Genomic DNA, 15,992 nt, shown 5'->3' with positions numbered 1-15,992 from the left:
AGCACGTTTTGTCGCTTGTTGCAGAAGTTGGTGGTTTTTTGAGCCCGGCAGCCAACTCTAGGTAAATACTTGGGGGGCGTTTTCACCGTAAAATACTCCGCGCTGTCTGCTTAAGCAGTGGCCGTTAGAGATCCCGTGATGTCGTTCTAAGCCATTAGAACCCAGGCGCCACAGGGTCCCAATTTTCCCCAACGTGAAAGTTTAACTGCTAATCAAATTGATTTGGTAAAAAAATTACAAAGCAACATTGGCAGGCTGTACTCACCTGTGAAACATGCGACTAGGCGTACACGTGTTTGCTTATTTATTTCACTAGTTATATATTTTTTCGATTTAAAGCTTTCGTGACTGCAGGGTTCTTTTGGTAAAGTCACGTAGAAGAGAAATAATAAAATAATATAAATAAAACATAATAAAATACAATTCTCACGACGTTTCGGCCACAATGCAAGCAGCCGTCCTCAGGTGAAGAACAGGGCTGTCGGAAAGACAGCGTCCGACAGCCCTGTCCTTCGGACGCTTTGCCGAAAGAACCAGGAAGATAGTTATTTTTGTGCAACAATGACATGAAAGATGATTTGGTGTTACGTATAATATAGTTTCGTGTCTAACTACAACCCATACGTAACTGAGAGGAGTTCGATCCCGACACTGACGCCTGTATATTTGGAGTTTGCACGTTCTCCCCGTGTTCGCATGGAATTTTTTCTCCGGGTTATCCGGTTTTGACCTCCACATTTAGAACATGAGTTTCGACCATTTAGATTATTTTGCTACTATAAATGGCCATAATGGTGAGCCACTTTGTTGAGCTATCATATGTAGCCAGGTCGCTTTTGAACAATAAGTTCATACCTCAGTGGGCTTTGTCTGGTAGGATGGAGATGGTTTAATGTTTTATTGGTGTGTGTTTGGGTGATTTGTTTACCTTTCTTGTACTTTGCACGACTTCCATGCGTTTGTACAGTTTGTTGTTGTAACATTCTTACCCACCCCGACTGAAAATCTGTGAAAAAGAGCTTTATAGCTCATCGGATTCCTTCAGTATAAATAAATATTCTTGATTCCAGACGAACACATGGCAGCTCACCAGGATCGATGTAAACGAGCCTGACTCTGCTGACGTGACACCGAACATCAAAACCGTTCAATCATTTTGTTTGTGCTGAACCAAACGCTGCTAAGATTATGTACTCCCAGAAGGCGGTGTGGCTGATGGGACGTGTAGCCATACTTCTATGGATGAATTTCACTCCTCATCTTCCCCACGACGATGCTCATGATTATCTCGCAAAAGCAATCGACTCCGCGATAACTTTGCGCTATGAGAATGGCGGCGATACTGAGTGTCCGAACATTTGACGACTGATTATAAAATTCCCGGTTTTTGTTGTTGTTGTTGTTGTAAACTCCCGCGTAAGTTAAGCCGGAGTATTTACTGCAAATGACGCAGTGGAGGAAGAACGGTAGCTACAGAAGGTTAACGGTAATTGAATTTGATATTGATCGATCGACTTTATTTCACCAGGTGAGAATAAATTGAGACCAGGAGTCTCTTTAGCAAAGGGTGGCCGGGGTCAAAGACGCGATGACAACACCGGCGGCGGCACGCACGCGGAGTTCTGATCCTAAACACACAGAGCTGAGGGATCTACGGCGAGAAGTTTCCGATTGCCTTCCTTCAGTAGACACCGAGGATTGTCAGAGCAAACAAAGGATGAACAAGTCGTGCCAGACACAAACCGTGGTATGTGAAGACGAATGTTCAGTGCGAATACGCGCAATTTTTTTTTTAAGATCACATTGTTAAAATTAACTTTGTATTTTTCTTATATAAAATTTTGATTTGTGGACGCTTGCTGCTGTGTCTGTCTGCTGGCCGAGTGACCCTTGAAGAAGAGTCGTATAGCTCCATGGGTTATTCACGAGGGCAATTAACTTCCGATTCTGATGTCGCGTGCGTCAGGATGCCACCGGTGCATCGCGAGCCCGGTTGGCGCACCGGGCTCGCGATGCACAGTTCGCTGGTTTTAAATTCCCCCTCCACCCCCTGTGGTCCACCTCGCAGTGTCAATAGAATACCGCGGTCGGTTGCGTTGTGGCGGGGCGAAGTGCGGGTAGCACCCACCTCTTCCAAGACGTCTGGCCAGCGTGGAAGAGTAGGCCAATATACCTTTGAGTGGATGCTTTTCCGCTAGCAGTGGCGCAAGCAAGAAAATGCAGAGCTGCAACTTTACTATAAAAACATTTTTTACCAGCAAATTACGAGCGCAACACTTTCCAAAATAGGGTGCAAATTTCGATCAGGAGAAGATAGAGATGCGACAAGACACAATCGCGCTCAATCTTGCCGAGTAGATCATATTCGGTGTCGTAAAATAATGGACGTTAACTGCGGAGCGGACGCCGGATTATCCGAAGTCACACAGCATCACGGGTGACAGCCCTCGGTGGGAGGGTCGCTCATTCTCCTCTGCTGCCTCCATAGCCTGAAACTTTCATCCTCCAGCCCTCCGTGCTGTCTGCTCCCTGCCCCTGTTCAAGTCCCATTCTGTGGAGGCATTCCTCTTTATAACTCAGCAAATGATTGACTGCCTTTACGTATATAGAAAAATAATAATAATAAAAAAGTGAATAAAAAATGAATAAACATAAAATAAAAAATAATAAACCAAACACTTTAATGTAGACTGTAGCCTGGTTCTTAATCGGAGCGAGTGTACTGGCAGCCAATAGTGTAGACTGTAGCAATGGTTATTAAGCTGGGTGAGTGTACTGGCAGTCTATAATGTAGATTGTAGCCTGATTCTTGACCTCGGTGAGCATACTGGCAGTCTATAATGTAGACTGTAGCCTTGTTTTTTAAGCTTGGTGAGCGTATTTGCATTCTATAATGTAGACTGTAGCAATGGTTCTTAACCTGAGTGAGCGTACTGGCAGTCTATAATGTAGACTTATTATTGGTTCTTTCGGTAAAAAAAATACAATAAAAAAGATACAAAGGTGTCACTGATCCTTCTCTTCACTATTCCACATGGACCTGCATGGTCAAACAACTTTCACTACCAGTGCAGATTGGGGGGAGGTATTCATCCAGCAGTGAGAATCCAAGAGACCGGGATGGATGGTCTCTTGCAAATGAGACCATCCTAGTGTCTTCAGTTCTTACCTGGTGAAACAAGTATCTGTGAAACTTCAATCGCCTGCTGGATTGACAAAGAGCCATAAATAAATAAATGCCATTATTGTTCCTGTCCCAGCATTTTGAGATGCACTCAAATTTCGACACAATATGAATCCAAACTGTGATGTATTATCTAAATCGGGTGTGAACTCGCGGTATCATATAGAGGAAATCTTAGGCTCATCTTAAATTTCAAGGGTAAATGTTCACTAAAGGTTTATGATTAATGCTCCGGTGAATCAGCAGAAGCCTCAGGATCATTAAAATGCCACAGAATATGGAACAACATATCATTAGGATTTAAAGTGTAGATCATTTATTCCGGAAGACTTTGAGATTTGTATGCCACATGTTCAGTTCTTGGCAACTCAGGTCCAATGTTAATCCAAAGGATTTACACTTGGGAAAAAATACAGCTAAATTTATCGCTTTGGCACATTCCTGTCGGCAACAGCGATTATTAAACAGCTCATTAAAAGTTAATACACACGGCATTGACTGCATGAAATTGAGTGCAAATGCCAGTGTGTGCGAACGCTGGGTTGGATCAATCCGTGAATTTCTGTCGGATTGTTGACGCAACGCAATTGATTTCACTTGCACGGTAAATATTAATACCGAGAACGTGCATCGTCTGCAATTCGTAGCGTGCCCGTCTCACTGTTGCCACACGGAATGAATTTGATCACGTGCCATAATTTAAAGGGAAAGTGGTAATTTGGCCGCCTTTATTAGGCCATTTGTTTTTCTTACAGGACATTTAGCACTTTACAAGTTTGTAAACTTTTATTGCCCCGCGTGTCATTACCATTCACGCGGGAATTATGGGAAGACAACGTGGAATGTGTGCATATTATTCCCACTGGAGATGCTCAACAATCTTGGCCCGGGTTAATGTTCTTGGAGACGCGATGGGATACCCCGCCCCCCCCCCCCCCCCTCTAATTATTTAGAGCGGGGAAATTGCGCAAATTGGAATATTGAGCCGACAGACCACTTGTGCATATCAAGCAATGCAGAGACTCGCAGCGACATGGATTTTCTCGCTGTCGATGGGCAATCAACGGCGCATCTGCTTTTTGTCGGAGTACTGTTACTTTTGATAAATTGACGGGGGTTATTATCGGGAACAAATGCCACATTTATAAGATGACTTCATTGCTCAGGGGGAATGACAGCACGGGGGAGATTAAGTTAGGGCGGTGGAGGGGGGGGTGTGTGTCTTGCTCAGACTGCACTGGGCTAAAATATCTGTGAAAGCCTATGTCCGAATTGGCAATGCTCTCCAGACAAGGATGAAGAACGACGTCAAGGGTCAAAATACGGAACGAAAATGCCAACGATGAAAACAATCGCCATTGAATTGCCACCCTTGACACGGAAGGATCTGCACGTTTTGAAAATGTGCCCATTTGTGAAGATTTTATAAGAATAACACATTTAGCTATCATGGAAGAGTAGGCCAAAAACTCTCCATCCGGGCTCTCCAGAGCTCCCTCTAGTGTTAAACACTTCTGCCAGCAGTGGCACGCGCAGGCAATTGCAGGGCTACACCTCTACCCTTTTAAAAATAATTATAAAATAACACTGGATCATAGTCTGTAAATGACCATAAAACCAACCACAACAGAACAATCAGTGCATGCCAGTTTTGTTGAGCTGGTGGCATGAATAAGGACGAGAGCTTTTGTGCACGCAACAACACATCTTTGTGCGTGCGTTGTACAATCTAAACAACGATGCAAAGGAATAAAATCGCCAGCATCACAATCATTATCATCATCAGTGCCCAGCCAGAGGGCACATAGGCTGCTTTTCAATGCGTGCAACCCGCTTCTGCCAGACACTTTGTTCCGGTGGCTTCCTCTCGGCGCCCTCTCCCTGGAGAGACGACCGGCGCTTGCTCGTGACCTAAACGTGCAGCCCTGGCGCGAGCCATATGGGCTGAGGCGATGCCACCGACCCAAACCCGCATTTTGCGTGAGACGTAAGTAAGCGGACAGGCGACTGGGCCTTTGCGACCGTCAAGCCCATCTGCCCGTCGGCTTGCCAGCGGATGAAAGGAACGCTTGGTGTATTCGCGGCCGTGCGACTTAATGGGCAGGGGCGTTCTTCCTGCCCATCCCTCGGCAGCCTCCGCTTTCCATTAGGCGCGTGAACGCTGCTCCGTGCCGCCCTGCGCCAACGGCTCTCCGCACGATAAGCAAAAATCTGTTCGCGTCAGGCTGCCCGTTTTCCTCGGAGCCCAACAAAAGCCAAAGTTAACTATGTCGCAGTGCTTTGCGCGATGTACATTTTGTTCACCTTCTACTCGTACATTCACGTTCGCTTGCACGCGCACGGATTCTGGCATGGCGCGATGGTTTGAGCACTCGAGTCGCGACACAGAGGTCGCCGGCGCGATGGATCCTTCCGACGCGGCAGTTTGAAACAATGGTCCAGGTTTTTCGAGTCCCCCCGCCTATATCCGTGTGCCCACCGTTACCAGTGGCTTCACCGCGGTTCGTCGTTCGGCACGGCAGGTCGCGTGCCATGGGGGTAGCCCCACCGCTTGCAGAATGTTTCGCCAGCGTGGATGGGTAGGACAAAACCCTCTTGTGGGGCTCTCTAGAGCTTTCTTGAGTAGGGGTCCCTTCTGCCAGCAGAACACGCGATTGTTGGGCTGGAGATTTACAAATTAATTTGCTTGGACGGGCTGCCCACATTGTTACATGTTGATCATGTTAGAGTGATGCGCAGCCGTCTCAAGAGATACAGCAGCATTAATTATATTGTAAAATGCTTTGTTTATCCAGGAAAGTCCCGTGAGGACTGGAAAATTATTTTAAAAAAATAAGAAGACTCCTGCTTATAATTTCATGGGCATTTTTGTAATACGTATTTTTGTATGTACACATATACGATCTGGGATGAATCTGTAGAGCCTGGAGAAAAGCCAAGTGTACAAGCGGATAACCACTTATCTACTGGCACATCAGAGCTGAGCTAGCAACGAGGCCCTCAAATAGGGTGGTTTTCCACTGGCCAGAACCAAAACGTGAAACCTTGGCCTCGTGAGCAAGCAAGGCCAGGGTTAGTCATCCTCGCAGCAGGGGCTGTTGGCTAGGGGAGCTGCGGTGGAGAGATGTTAACTACCTCGCCTGGTATGCAGGAGGTCGTGCGTTCCATCCCGACCCTGACGCCTGTATATTTAGAGTTTGCATGTTCTCCCCGTGGTCGTGTGGATTTTTCTCCGGATCCTCCGGTTTTTCCCTCCACATTTCGAATTGATTTAGCTGCTATAAATTTTCACGTGATAATCCATTTTGTTGAGCGATCGTTTGTGGCCAGGTCGCTTCTGAAAAATAGCTGTATAGCTCTGTGGGCCTAACCTGGCAAAAAGTAGAACAAAGACAGTCACTGCGACGTTTGCTTTCAGATGCGCTTCTGTGGCCGTCTGGAACGCTCTTCCTTCCGATGTTGGGAAGCCGCTGGAGCCATGCACTTTTAAATCATCATTAAGATTGACAAACTCGTTTCTTTAGAACTGCTTCTTGTGTTTAGTTTGTGGTCCTTTCCCCGCACCTCCGATTAGCACGGTTGGCTATGTGCAGTGCAAAAGAAATTCAATAAGGTGCCACTCAGTTGTACCGTGGGAAAGAGGTAATAATACCTCCACTCCACCCAACCTACTCTGGTCGTTAAAGAGGGGCTCCACTGTACGTATGCTGAACTTTTTTCGCACCGTACCGTAGACAGCCATAGTAACCGAAGTTTGTACCCGCACGCCGTTTGGCGCAACGTCAAATATTCTGGGTGACTTGAAGAAGCTCGGCGGCAGGTGGAGCGAAACGTCACAACACCGGCAGCCGAAACCAACACTCGTCGCGACCCACAAACACAGCGGACAGCTTCAAGCAAAGGATGTTTGAGAACGTGGGCTAGCAAGCACTGGGCTGATGCGTTTGTGTACATGGGATTATAGCTTTCTCTCTATATGTATATATATATTTACCGTGTCCTTCCTCAAAGATGATGGCAATCATCGCCTTCCATTTAGCTCTGTCCATGATATTATTCACGAAAACTATTTTTTTTATTTTACCAAGTAAAGCCCACTGAGCTATACAGCTCTTTTTCAGAAGCGATCTGACCACAAATGATATCTCAACGAAGTGGCTTATCACGTGGAAATTTATAGCAGCCAAATACTCTAAACGCATGCTTCTAAATGTGAAAAACTGGAGGATCATGAGAAAAATCCACGCGACCACGGGGAGAGACATGCAGACTCCATTGATACAGGCGTCGAGGTCGGGATTCAACCAACGACCTCCTGTAAACCAGGCGAGGTAGTTAACATCTCGCGCCCCAGTTGCATCCAACCGTTCAAGTTGCCTCGGTAACTTAACTCACTGTCAGCATCTTGTACTTAAAATGTTTGTTGTCTCACCGAAGCATCATTGACATGCTAATCTCTCACAATACAATAGCCACTTCGGCAGCCTCAGGGAGACCATCTCTAGCCCTGAACTCTTACCCTGAGGCTGTACCCACCCATCTTAGGCCTATATAAGACCTTGTTTCAGTAGCTTTCTCTCTCTCACCTGTAGAAGATTACCTGTGTTGCGATCGAAACATTTTGATCTATTATTTTTCTATCTACGTGACTTTACCGAAAGACCCAAAGAGTATTATCACACTAGCTTACTCATCAGCGTGCACACGTTCTCACTCCATTGTGATGCAGATGCATATGATAATAACGATAATAAATTATGATTTGAGTGATATTGGTTGAAAGCCCTACCACACCATGTCAACCATGAATGTGTGGATTGGTGAATATTACAGGAAATACAGGCACAAACACTGTATTACAGCCAGTAGCACTAGCTATTTATGGAAACATCTACACGGGCTTTCGAAAATATGAAAAGGCACTGCTGCCATATACTGCCCCTGAAAAGGTATTTTAATGGCACGAAAAATATCCCGAAGCAATATGATGCCAATTTGCTCGTTAAATTCCTTGAGATTATAGCCAGATGAGAGGTCATTGAGACTATACGTCTCTCTGTCAAGGCAGACCTGGGATACGCACATACATACAAGGAAAAACATCAATTGCTCTACAACAACATTAAGTGCAAGATATCAGAAATACACCTTTAAAAACATCAAGGTATTTCACAGACGATGGGACAAAAAACACGAAATACAAAGCAACTATGCGCTGTTTGTAGACCGGATGAGGATAACGAAACGATAACAAGAATTTGCACTCCCATTTTCTAAGAAATGTATCCAATTTGTTACCAAAAGACCAGCTGTTAGGCAACACATGCATTGAGATGATTTACATTATTTTGGTGCAATAAATGTCCAAATGACGGGCCACTTTGTTGAGCTATCATTTGTGGCCAGGTCGTTTCTGAAAAATAAGTGAACACCTCAGTGGGCTTTGCCTGGTAGGATGGGGGTAGTTTAGTTTAATTTGTTTGAGTTTGTGTGATTTCATTACCTTCCTCGTACTTTGCACTACTATAATGTTTTTGTACTGCTTGTTGCAACGTTCTTACCCCGTCCCCCCACTAGACATCTGTGAAAAAGAACGTTGTAGCTCATCGGATTCCTCCTGGATAAATACATAATTCAAATTCTGATTCTGAATACACATGGGGGCATAGAGGATGCGGAGGGAGGGATGAATGGAGCGATAGAGGAAGGGAGCAGAAAGGGTTGCAATGTCAGAGATGAGCTCCTGATGAACGGTAACAGACAAAGCAATTTTTGGGGGCCCCAAGTGAGCCAGCTTGTTTGAGGCTTCCCGATGGCCCATGAGCAACGCATGCCATCAGCGTTACACGCACGCCGCCTTTCCCCAACTCCATCAAGCACTCCGCTCGTATTACCACAACTGTAATCGCAGGGACGGGATAGCAGAACACTCTAATGTAATGCAATCGCAATTCAACACAATTGGGAATTATAAAGTGCCCGAATACAACATTATCACAATGTCAAAGGAAATGACAAGGGTGGAAATGCTACTTGTCATTCTGCACTCCACGCAGCACTTTCTGCCGGCACGGATAAAAGGGGTTACCGGTAAGACTAGGGGAGGTTTATAAGCAGGTAAGGAGGTTTATGAGAAGGTTGGGGATGCTGCCACGGTTGCAGTGGCAAAGCCGCTGGACTTGCGATCCAGAGGTCACCGGTTAGTTTCGACCTCCCTCAACGCGGCAGTTCAAACGATGGTGGGAAGACTGCAGACATCGCAGCTGTCGCGGTTTTAACCTGAAGACGGGCGCTTGTGTTGCGTTCGAAACGTGATTTATTTTATTTTCTTGGATCTTTCGGCAAAATCACGTAGAAGGGAAATAATAAAATAATAAAAATGAAACGTAATAAAATTCTCACGACGTTTCGGCCACAACGCAAGCAGCCGTCCTCAACTGAAGAACAGAGCTGTCGAATAGACAGCGTCCTAATGAACACCGCTAAGCTTGGCAGAGCGCCTTGACAAAGGAGTTTACATATCATAGAGCGCCTTGACAAAGGAGTTTACATATCATAGAGCGCCTTGACAAAGGAGTTTACATATCATAAAGCGCCTTGACAAAGGAGTTTACATATCATAGAGCGCCTTGACAAAGGAGTTTACATATCATAAAGCGCCTTGACAAAGGAGTTTACATATCATAGAGCGCCTTGACAAAGGAGTTTACATATCATAAAGCGCCTTGACAAAGGAGTTTACATATCATAGAGCGCCTTGACAAAGGAGTTTACATATCATAGAGCGCCTTGACAAAGGAGTTTACATATCATAGAGCGCCTTGACAAAGGAGTTTACATATCATAAAGCGCCTTGACAAAGGAGTTTACATATCATAGAGCGCCTTGACAAAGGAGTTTACATATCATAAAGCGCCTTGACAAAGGAGTTTACATATCATAGAGCGCCTTGACAAAGGAGTTTACATATCATAAAGCGCCTTGACAAAGGAGTTTACATATCATAGAGCGCCTTGACAAAGGAGTTTACATATCATAAAGCGCCTTGACAAAGGAGTTTACATATCATAGAGCGCCTTGACAAAGGAGTTTACATATCATAGAGCGCCTTGACAAAGGAGTTTACATATCATAGAGCGCCTTGACAAAGGAGTTTACATATCATAGAGCGCCTTGACAAAGGAGTTTACATATCATAGAGCGCCTTGACAAAGGAGTTTACATATCATAGAGCGCCTTGACAAAGGAGTTTACATATCATAGAGCGCCTTGACAAAGGAGTTTACATATCATAGAGCGCCTTGACAAAGGAGTTTACATATCATAGAGCGCCTTGACAAAGGAGTTTACATATCATAGAGCGCCTTGACAAAGGAGTTTACATATCATAGAGCGCCTTGACAAAGGAGTTTACATATCATAGAGCGCCTTGACAAAGGAGTTTACATATCATATGTAAACTCCTTTGTCAAGGCTCTCTGCTCCTCCCAGCCAGCTTAAAATACGCTGCCAAGCTTAGCGGTGTTCATTAGAACGCTGCCTTTCCAACAGCCCTGTTCTTCACCTGAGGACGGCTGCTTGTTGTGGCCGAAACGTCGTGAGAATTGTATTGTTTTATTTTTATTATCTTATCATTTCCCTCCTACGTGACTTTACCGAAAGATCCAAGAATATGAATCCAAGCAGTCACGAAAGCTTTAAATCGATATTTTATTTATTTTCTACCCACGTGACTTTACCGAAAGAACCAAAGAGTATGGATTCCCACTTCTGCGTCTGTCCTGTCCACCCAGAAGTAGACATGAGCATGAAACAGTCTGACTAGTTGGTCGTGTGTGGTGGGGTTAAAATTGTGCATTCTCCCACCTGTTGACAGATGTCTCGTTAGTTTGGAACTTGGAAGACAAGGCCAACTAAATATCCTCTAGGGAGGGGGACTCTGTAAGGGATCCCTACAGTGTGTGAAGGCCCTTCCCACCAGCAGTGACACCAGCACATAATTGCAGGGCTGCGCCCCTATCCTTTGTCTGGAAAAGCTCATCAAGTGAAAACGGTAATGCAATATGATGAAATTCATTAAGAGGCTGCGTTGGCAGTGCATGGGAATGAATATCAACCCCAACCCTCTTCATTCATCGTCAACGCTGCTGAACAACGGGAGAAACGCAACGATAGCCCGACGTGTTGGGCAACAGCCCTTCTTCAGGAAGGCCACTGATGGTAGGGGACGCCGACTGGCGCACGGTTTCCCGGGGTTGTGCCGCGTCTGGTCGGGCACGACGACTGACGTTACGCACCCCCGCCTCCTGCTGCGCGGGAGCTGCTTTGGAAAGTGAATTATCCCGTAAATGAAGCTCCCCAGCGGCGCGTGGAGTGAAACGTTGGACATCGTGCCGAACGACGACCCGAGAGCGCATCGGCGAGCACGGCGGTGAAAGGCGACGCGGCGGCTGAGATGATGCTTCACGGCGGCTGCCTGGGAAACTTTGAGGTTGACAAATGGACAGTTTGTTACTCATTATCTGTTAATGGAAAAACTGATCATTTATCAACTTGTAATTTTTCAAGGCGCCGCAGTGTAAAGATTTGTCCTCAGAGATTTCCGTTGTGAATTTAAGGGCATTTTGATGATGATGATGATAAAGTGTGCTCCCCATATACATGCTCATCTATCTCTCTGCCTTCTCCCCTCTCTGCTCTAAATAATGACCTTTTGCGAGCAGCTTGAGTTTCATACATATTTCTCAGTTATAAGGCAATATATAATGGAGCTGGCGAAACATCCCGAATGTAGAGACACAGAGCTTGGAAAATGGTTAGCGCTGGTTCTGGCCGTTGGACAGCAAGCTCACTATATTTCACAATTCGGTGCGACGTTTCACTTGGTAGCTACAACCGGTATCATTTAAGGCCCAGCACTGAAGGATATTTTCACAATTTTGGCTACTGCTTGATAATGGTGGTTGTTACAAGCAGCGAAACGTCGAACCCATGTAAATGTTGTGAAATTACTCTCCAACACACTCGTGGTGCTGCCGAAGCAGTAGTGAATTGGTGTGTTTTTTCACGTGCCAACAACATTAATTGGCTGTGTCGGGTGGAGGAGAGTGGACAGCACAAATCTTATTGATGCTATCCGACCCAAAAATCAATGACGAATCATTAAATTGGTCGTGAAAGCCTTCTATGTATTAAACAGCAATGCTGTCAATTCCATTGGAAAACGTTTCACGGAGCACCTACGTAATGGGTAACGGGTATTTATTTACATCTGCAATCGTTACGTTCGTCATTTCATCACGGGAAATGAAACATTAAAAGTGAGATAGATAAATCAACATCAAAATGTAACATCATTTCTTTTGAACGGAAACCAAATGAAACTTTTTTTTTTAAGTGAGCCGCGATAATCACGATGCGGCGGTGACGGCGACATTTCTCAACAACAACAGCAAAAAACGGACGGTGCCACCCTCGTGGACCTAACCACGCAGCTCTCATCGGTGGCGTCGCGCCCTCGTCTCTCGCGCGTGGCGTCCGGCTTTCCCGAGCAGCACGGCCACGCACGCAGCCCCCCACCCCCCGGCCCTCCGGCGCTCCCAGCCACCACCGCCGCCGCCACCGCCGCCGCGTTCGACTCACGTTGATGTGCCCCGTGGAGATCTGCATCTCGTGCAGGCGGCGGACCGTGGTATCGCGGTCGATGAAGTAGGCGGCCGTGAGCTGGTGCAGCAGCTCCTGCGTCTGTGTCGCGTTCTCCACCTGCTTGTCCACCTTCCCCCGGTCCACGTACACGGTCAGCGCCTCCTCCCCTGCGCCATGCCGACAGCGCCGAGGTTAGCTCTCCCGCCCGCCCGCTCACTCGCCCGCCCGCTCACTCGCCCGTCCGCCCATCCGCCCGCCCACTCACTCAATAGCGCTTGTTCAAAGCCCATCATCACAAATGTTGTACGGTACTGCCCTACAAAGGGACAAATAATGGGTACAAATGTAAAACATAGGTTGAATGGGAAAAATGTGTAGCCTTTTAGTATCGCTTTGCCGCTGATGTCAGCCATGCCAAGGAATCGAACTCAGCGATGAGATGAGCTCTTGCACAGGAGCAAGATGCATTGTGGGATCATTGTGCGACCCCAGAAAAAGTGCACACGAGGGGTTGCACTCCTCACTGGCATCTCCTGGTCGTCTCACGACCCAAGCCTACAACACCTGGCAAGTCCTGGTGGTGGTCACCCACACACGTGGTAAACTATCTTAATGCGCTTAGTTTCGGATATCTGACAAAGTCGTTTAATGTACATTTGACCCGACAAAACCTGAAAAATCCAACACCTGCCCTCGCAAAAGCCTCTTTTGCCACTTTTGCAAACCGGTTTGATGTAATGACATTTGGGAAAAATCCGAAAACGCTAACACATCGAAACAATGCTTCATTTTCATTTCTGATTTAGACAAAAAAATAATATGCTTATTTATCATTATTACCACAAAATAAGAATATCGTCACTCGACTATTGGAAGGAGGCTTCCTTCCCCATGCTGTGTCAGTAATGGGAGCTTGTTTGACCACACTTCACCAGACTGGTCAGTTGAGTTGGATAACTGTGGTCGCGGGATAAACCAGGTCCAATTCAAGCACCACTTGCCACTGTGGCGGGATTCAAATTACCTCGCCTTGTTTACAGGAGGTTGTGGGTTCGATCCTTTCAGTTTTCATTTTCATGTATTTGGTATAGCCCTGTGAGCCATTCGGCTCTTGAATCGGATGCAACCGCAACAAACAAAAAACAAAAACATGAACAAGAAAACATCTTCAAGTGACTACGTAACTATGCGCAAACAGAAAAATCCAAGAAAAAACGCCGATATATCTGGAATTTGCATGTTCTCCCCGTGGCCGCGTGGATTCTTCTTCGAGGGACCTCCAGTTTTTCCCTCCACATAATCAAGATGTTTGCTGGAGTATTTGGCTACTCATACATTTGCAAATGATAAGCCACTTCGTTGAGCTATCACGTGTGGCCAGGTCGCTTCTGAGAATTATATAGCTCAGTGGGCCTTGCCTGGTAAGGTAAAAAATTGTTTTAGTTTCATGTTAGCCATGTGCCGGTATCAAACCCAAGTCAGCACATTTCATAACACGGTGAAACTATCCACTACCCCACCTCTTCCCGTGCAGACAACATGTAATGCAAAATACACTTCCCAAAGCTGCAATCCACCTAAAGTGTGGCAGATGAGAGCCAAATCTTGAAATTTAAAAACACGATTAAAGCCTCGGCAGTGTCTTCACAGCGGCAATCGCTTTGGCCGTACAATTCATTTGCTGAGCAAAACACCGAAAAGCCTCATGACCCAGATAGAAAAGTATATAACAGCGGATTGGCTTCTCTGAATGCAAACAATGGAACGGGGGAGCACTTATTGGTGCGCCGTCTGAGACATCACACTCGGAAAATATGTGCCCGTAGCCTGTATTTATTGTACGCTCACAATTTTCCGAAGCACACACTGCTCTGTTGAAATCTTTTTTTTATCATTTCCCATCGAGATGCACGCAGCAGCTGACGTCAGGAGCCAACCGTGGCGTCGACTCTGCCCGCCACCTTGATGGTGACAGCCAAGCCAAAGGGGGCAGTGCTGCCCACTGATTAATAACACTGGTCAACACACATTTTCTGGCATAAGGTATTCCAACGGTTTCAATGTAATTTTGGGGTGCTGATTCCAAATCTGGCATCAGTTTTTGTCTATCACATCAGGTTTTTGAGATATCATATATTGCATTTTCAATAAAAACTGCAGAAGAAAAATATTTCATAAATGTGGATATCTACATAAAATGATATTATAAACACACTATCCTAAAAATACAGCACCATATTTTAACACTAAAGCAGTCACTGACTCGCAATAACTTGCAATCATAAGTGACAGAGTTAATTTCGGGTAAAATCAATGAAAACGGGGTATGCTGATAGCATAAAAATGAGATGTGATAGGGCAAATCTGAGATGAGATTTGGAATCAGCACCCCGAAATTAGTCCAAAACAGCTGCAAAATCCAGGCCAGAAAAAAAAGTTTTTTTTGTTGACCAGTGTAATTCAATGTTACAAAAATTATCGTTTAATTTTTGTCCCTGGGTAGTACGTGTTATTTTTTAATTGATTATGTCTCAAAAGTAGAGAAAATGGTTATTATTCCCCACAAACTTTGCTTCTGTGACCAGGACACAAAAGCAAAGTTAATAATCCACTCCATTAATAACACTGTGTGACACATTTATTTATATTTTGTCCCTGGGTAGTAAGTATTATTTCCTAATTGGTTATGCCTCAAAAGTAGAGAAAATGGCTATTATTCCCCACAAACTTTGCTTTTGTGACCAGGAGATTGATATTTTGAAATTGACCTATTTTCAATGAGAAAACGTGGTGTGCATTTGCGTCTTTCGTTCACGTAAAGTCCTGGTCACAAAAGCAAAGTTTGTGGGGAATAATAGCCATTTTCTATACTTTTTACGTATAAGCAATAAAAAAAATAACACTTAGTACCCGGGAACAAAAATTGTGTTACATAGTGTATAATTATATAATTCAAGATTTGAAGTTTTCGTGACTGCAAGGATCCATACTCTTCGGTTCTTTCGGTAAAGTCACGTAGGTAAAAAAAAAAGATACGAATATAAATAAAGAATAAAAATAACTAAATTAAATCACGACGTTTCGGGAGCAACACAAGCGTCCGTCATCAGGTGGGGACAACCACAGCGAAAACAGTTGCTGAAGTATGCCAAAGAGATGACTC

The 15,992-nt window shown here is 45.2% G+C and overlaps 1 protein-coding gene across 1 annotated transcript in view; it reads right to left on the bottom strand.

Moving 5' to 3' along the window:
• Positions 1-15,992, bottom strand: part of LOC144733953 (BMP/retinoic acid-inducible neural-specific protein 1-like) — a 107,186-nt gene that overhangs the window by 32,276 nt on the left and 58,918 nt on the right. Inside the window, 1 exon segment of the mRNA XM_078615984.1 lies at positions 12,827-12,996. Within this exon segment, the coding sequence (XP_078472110.1) occupies positions 12,827-12,996 (170 nt within the window).

The sequence above is a fragment of the Lampetra planeri genome, chromosome 49, assembly GCF_965212315.1.
Source record: "Lampetra planeri chromosome 49, kcLamPlan1.2.h2, whole genome shotgun sequence".
NCBI lineage: Eukaryota > Metazoa > Chordata > Hyperoartia > Petromyzontiformes > Petromyzontidae > Lampetra > Lampetra planeri.
The sequence above is the reverse complement of the archived record's forward strand: the minus strand, read 5'-3'. Positions and strand labels throughout refer to the sequence as shown.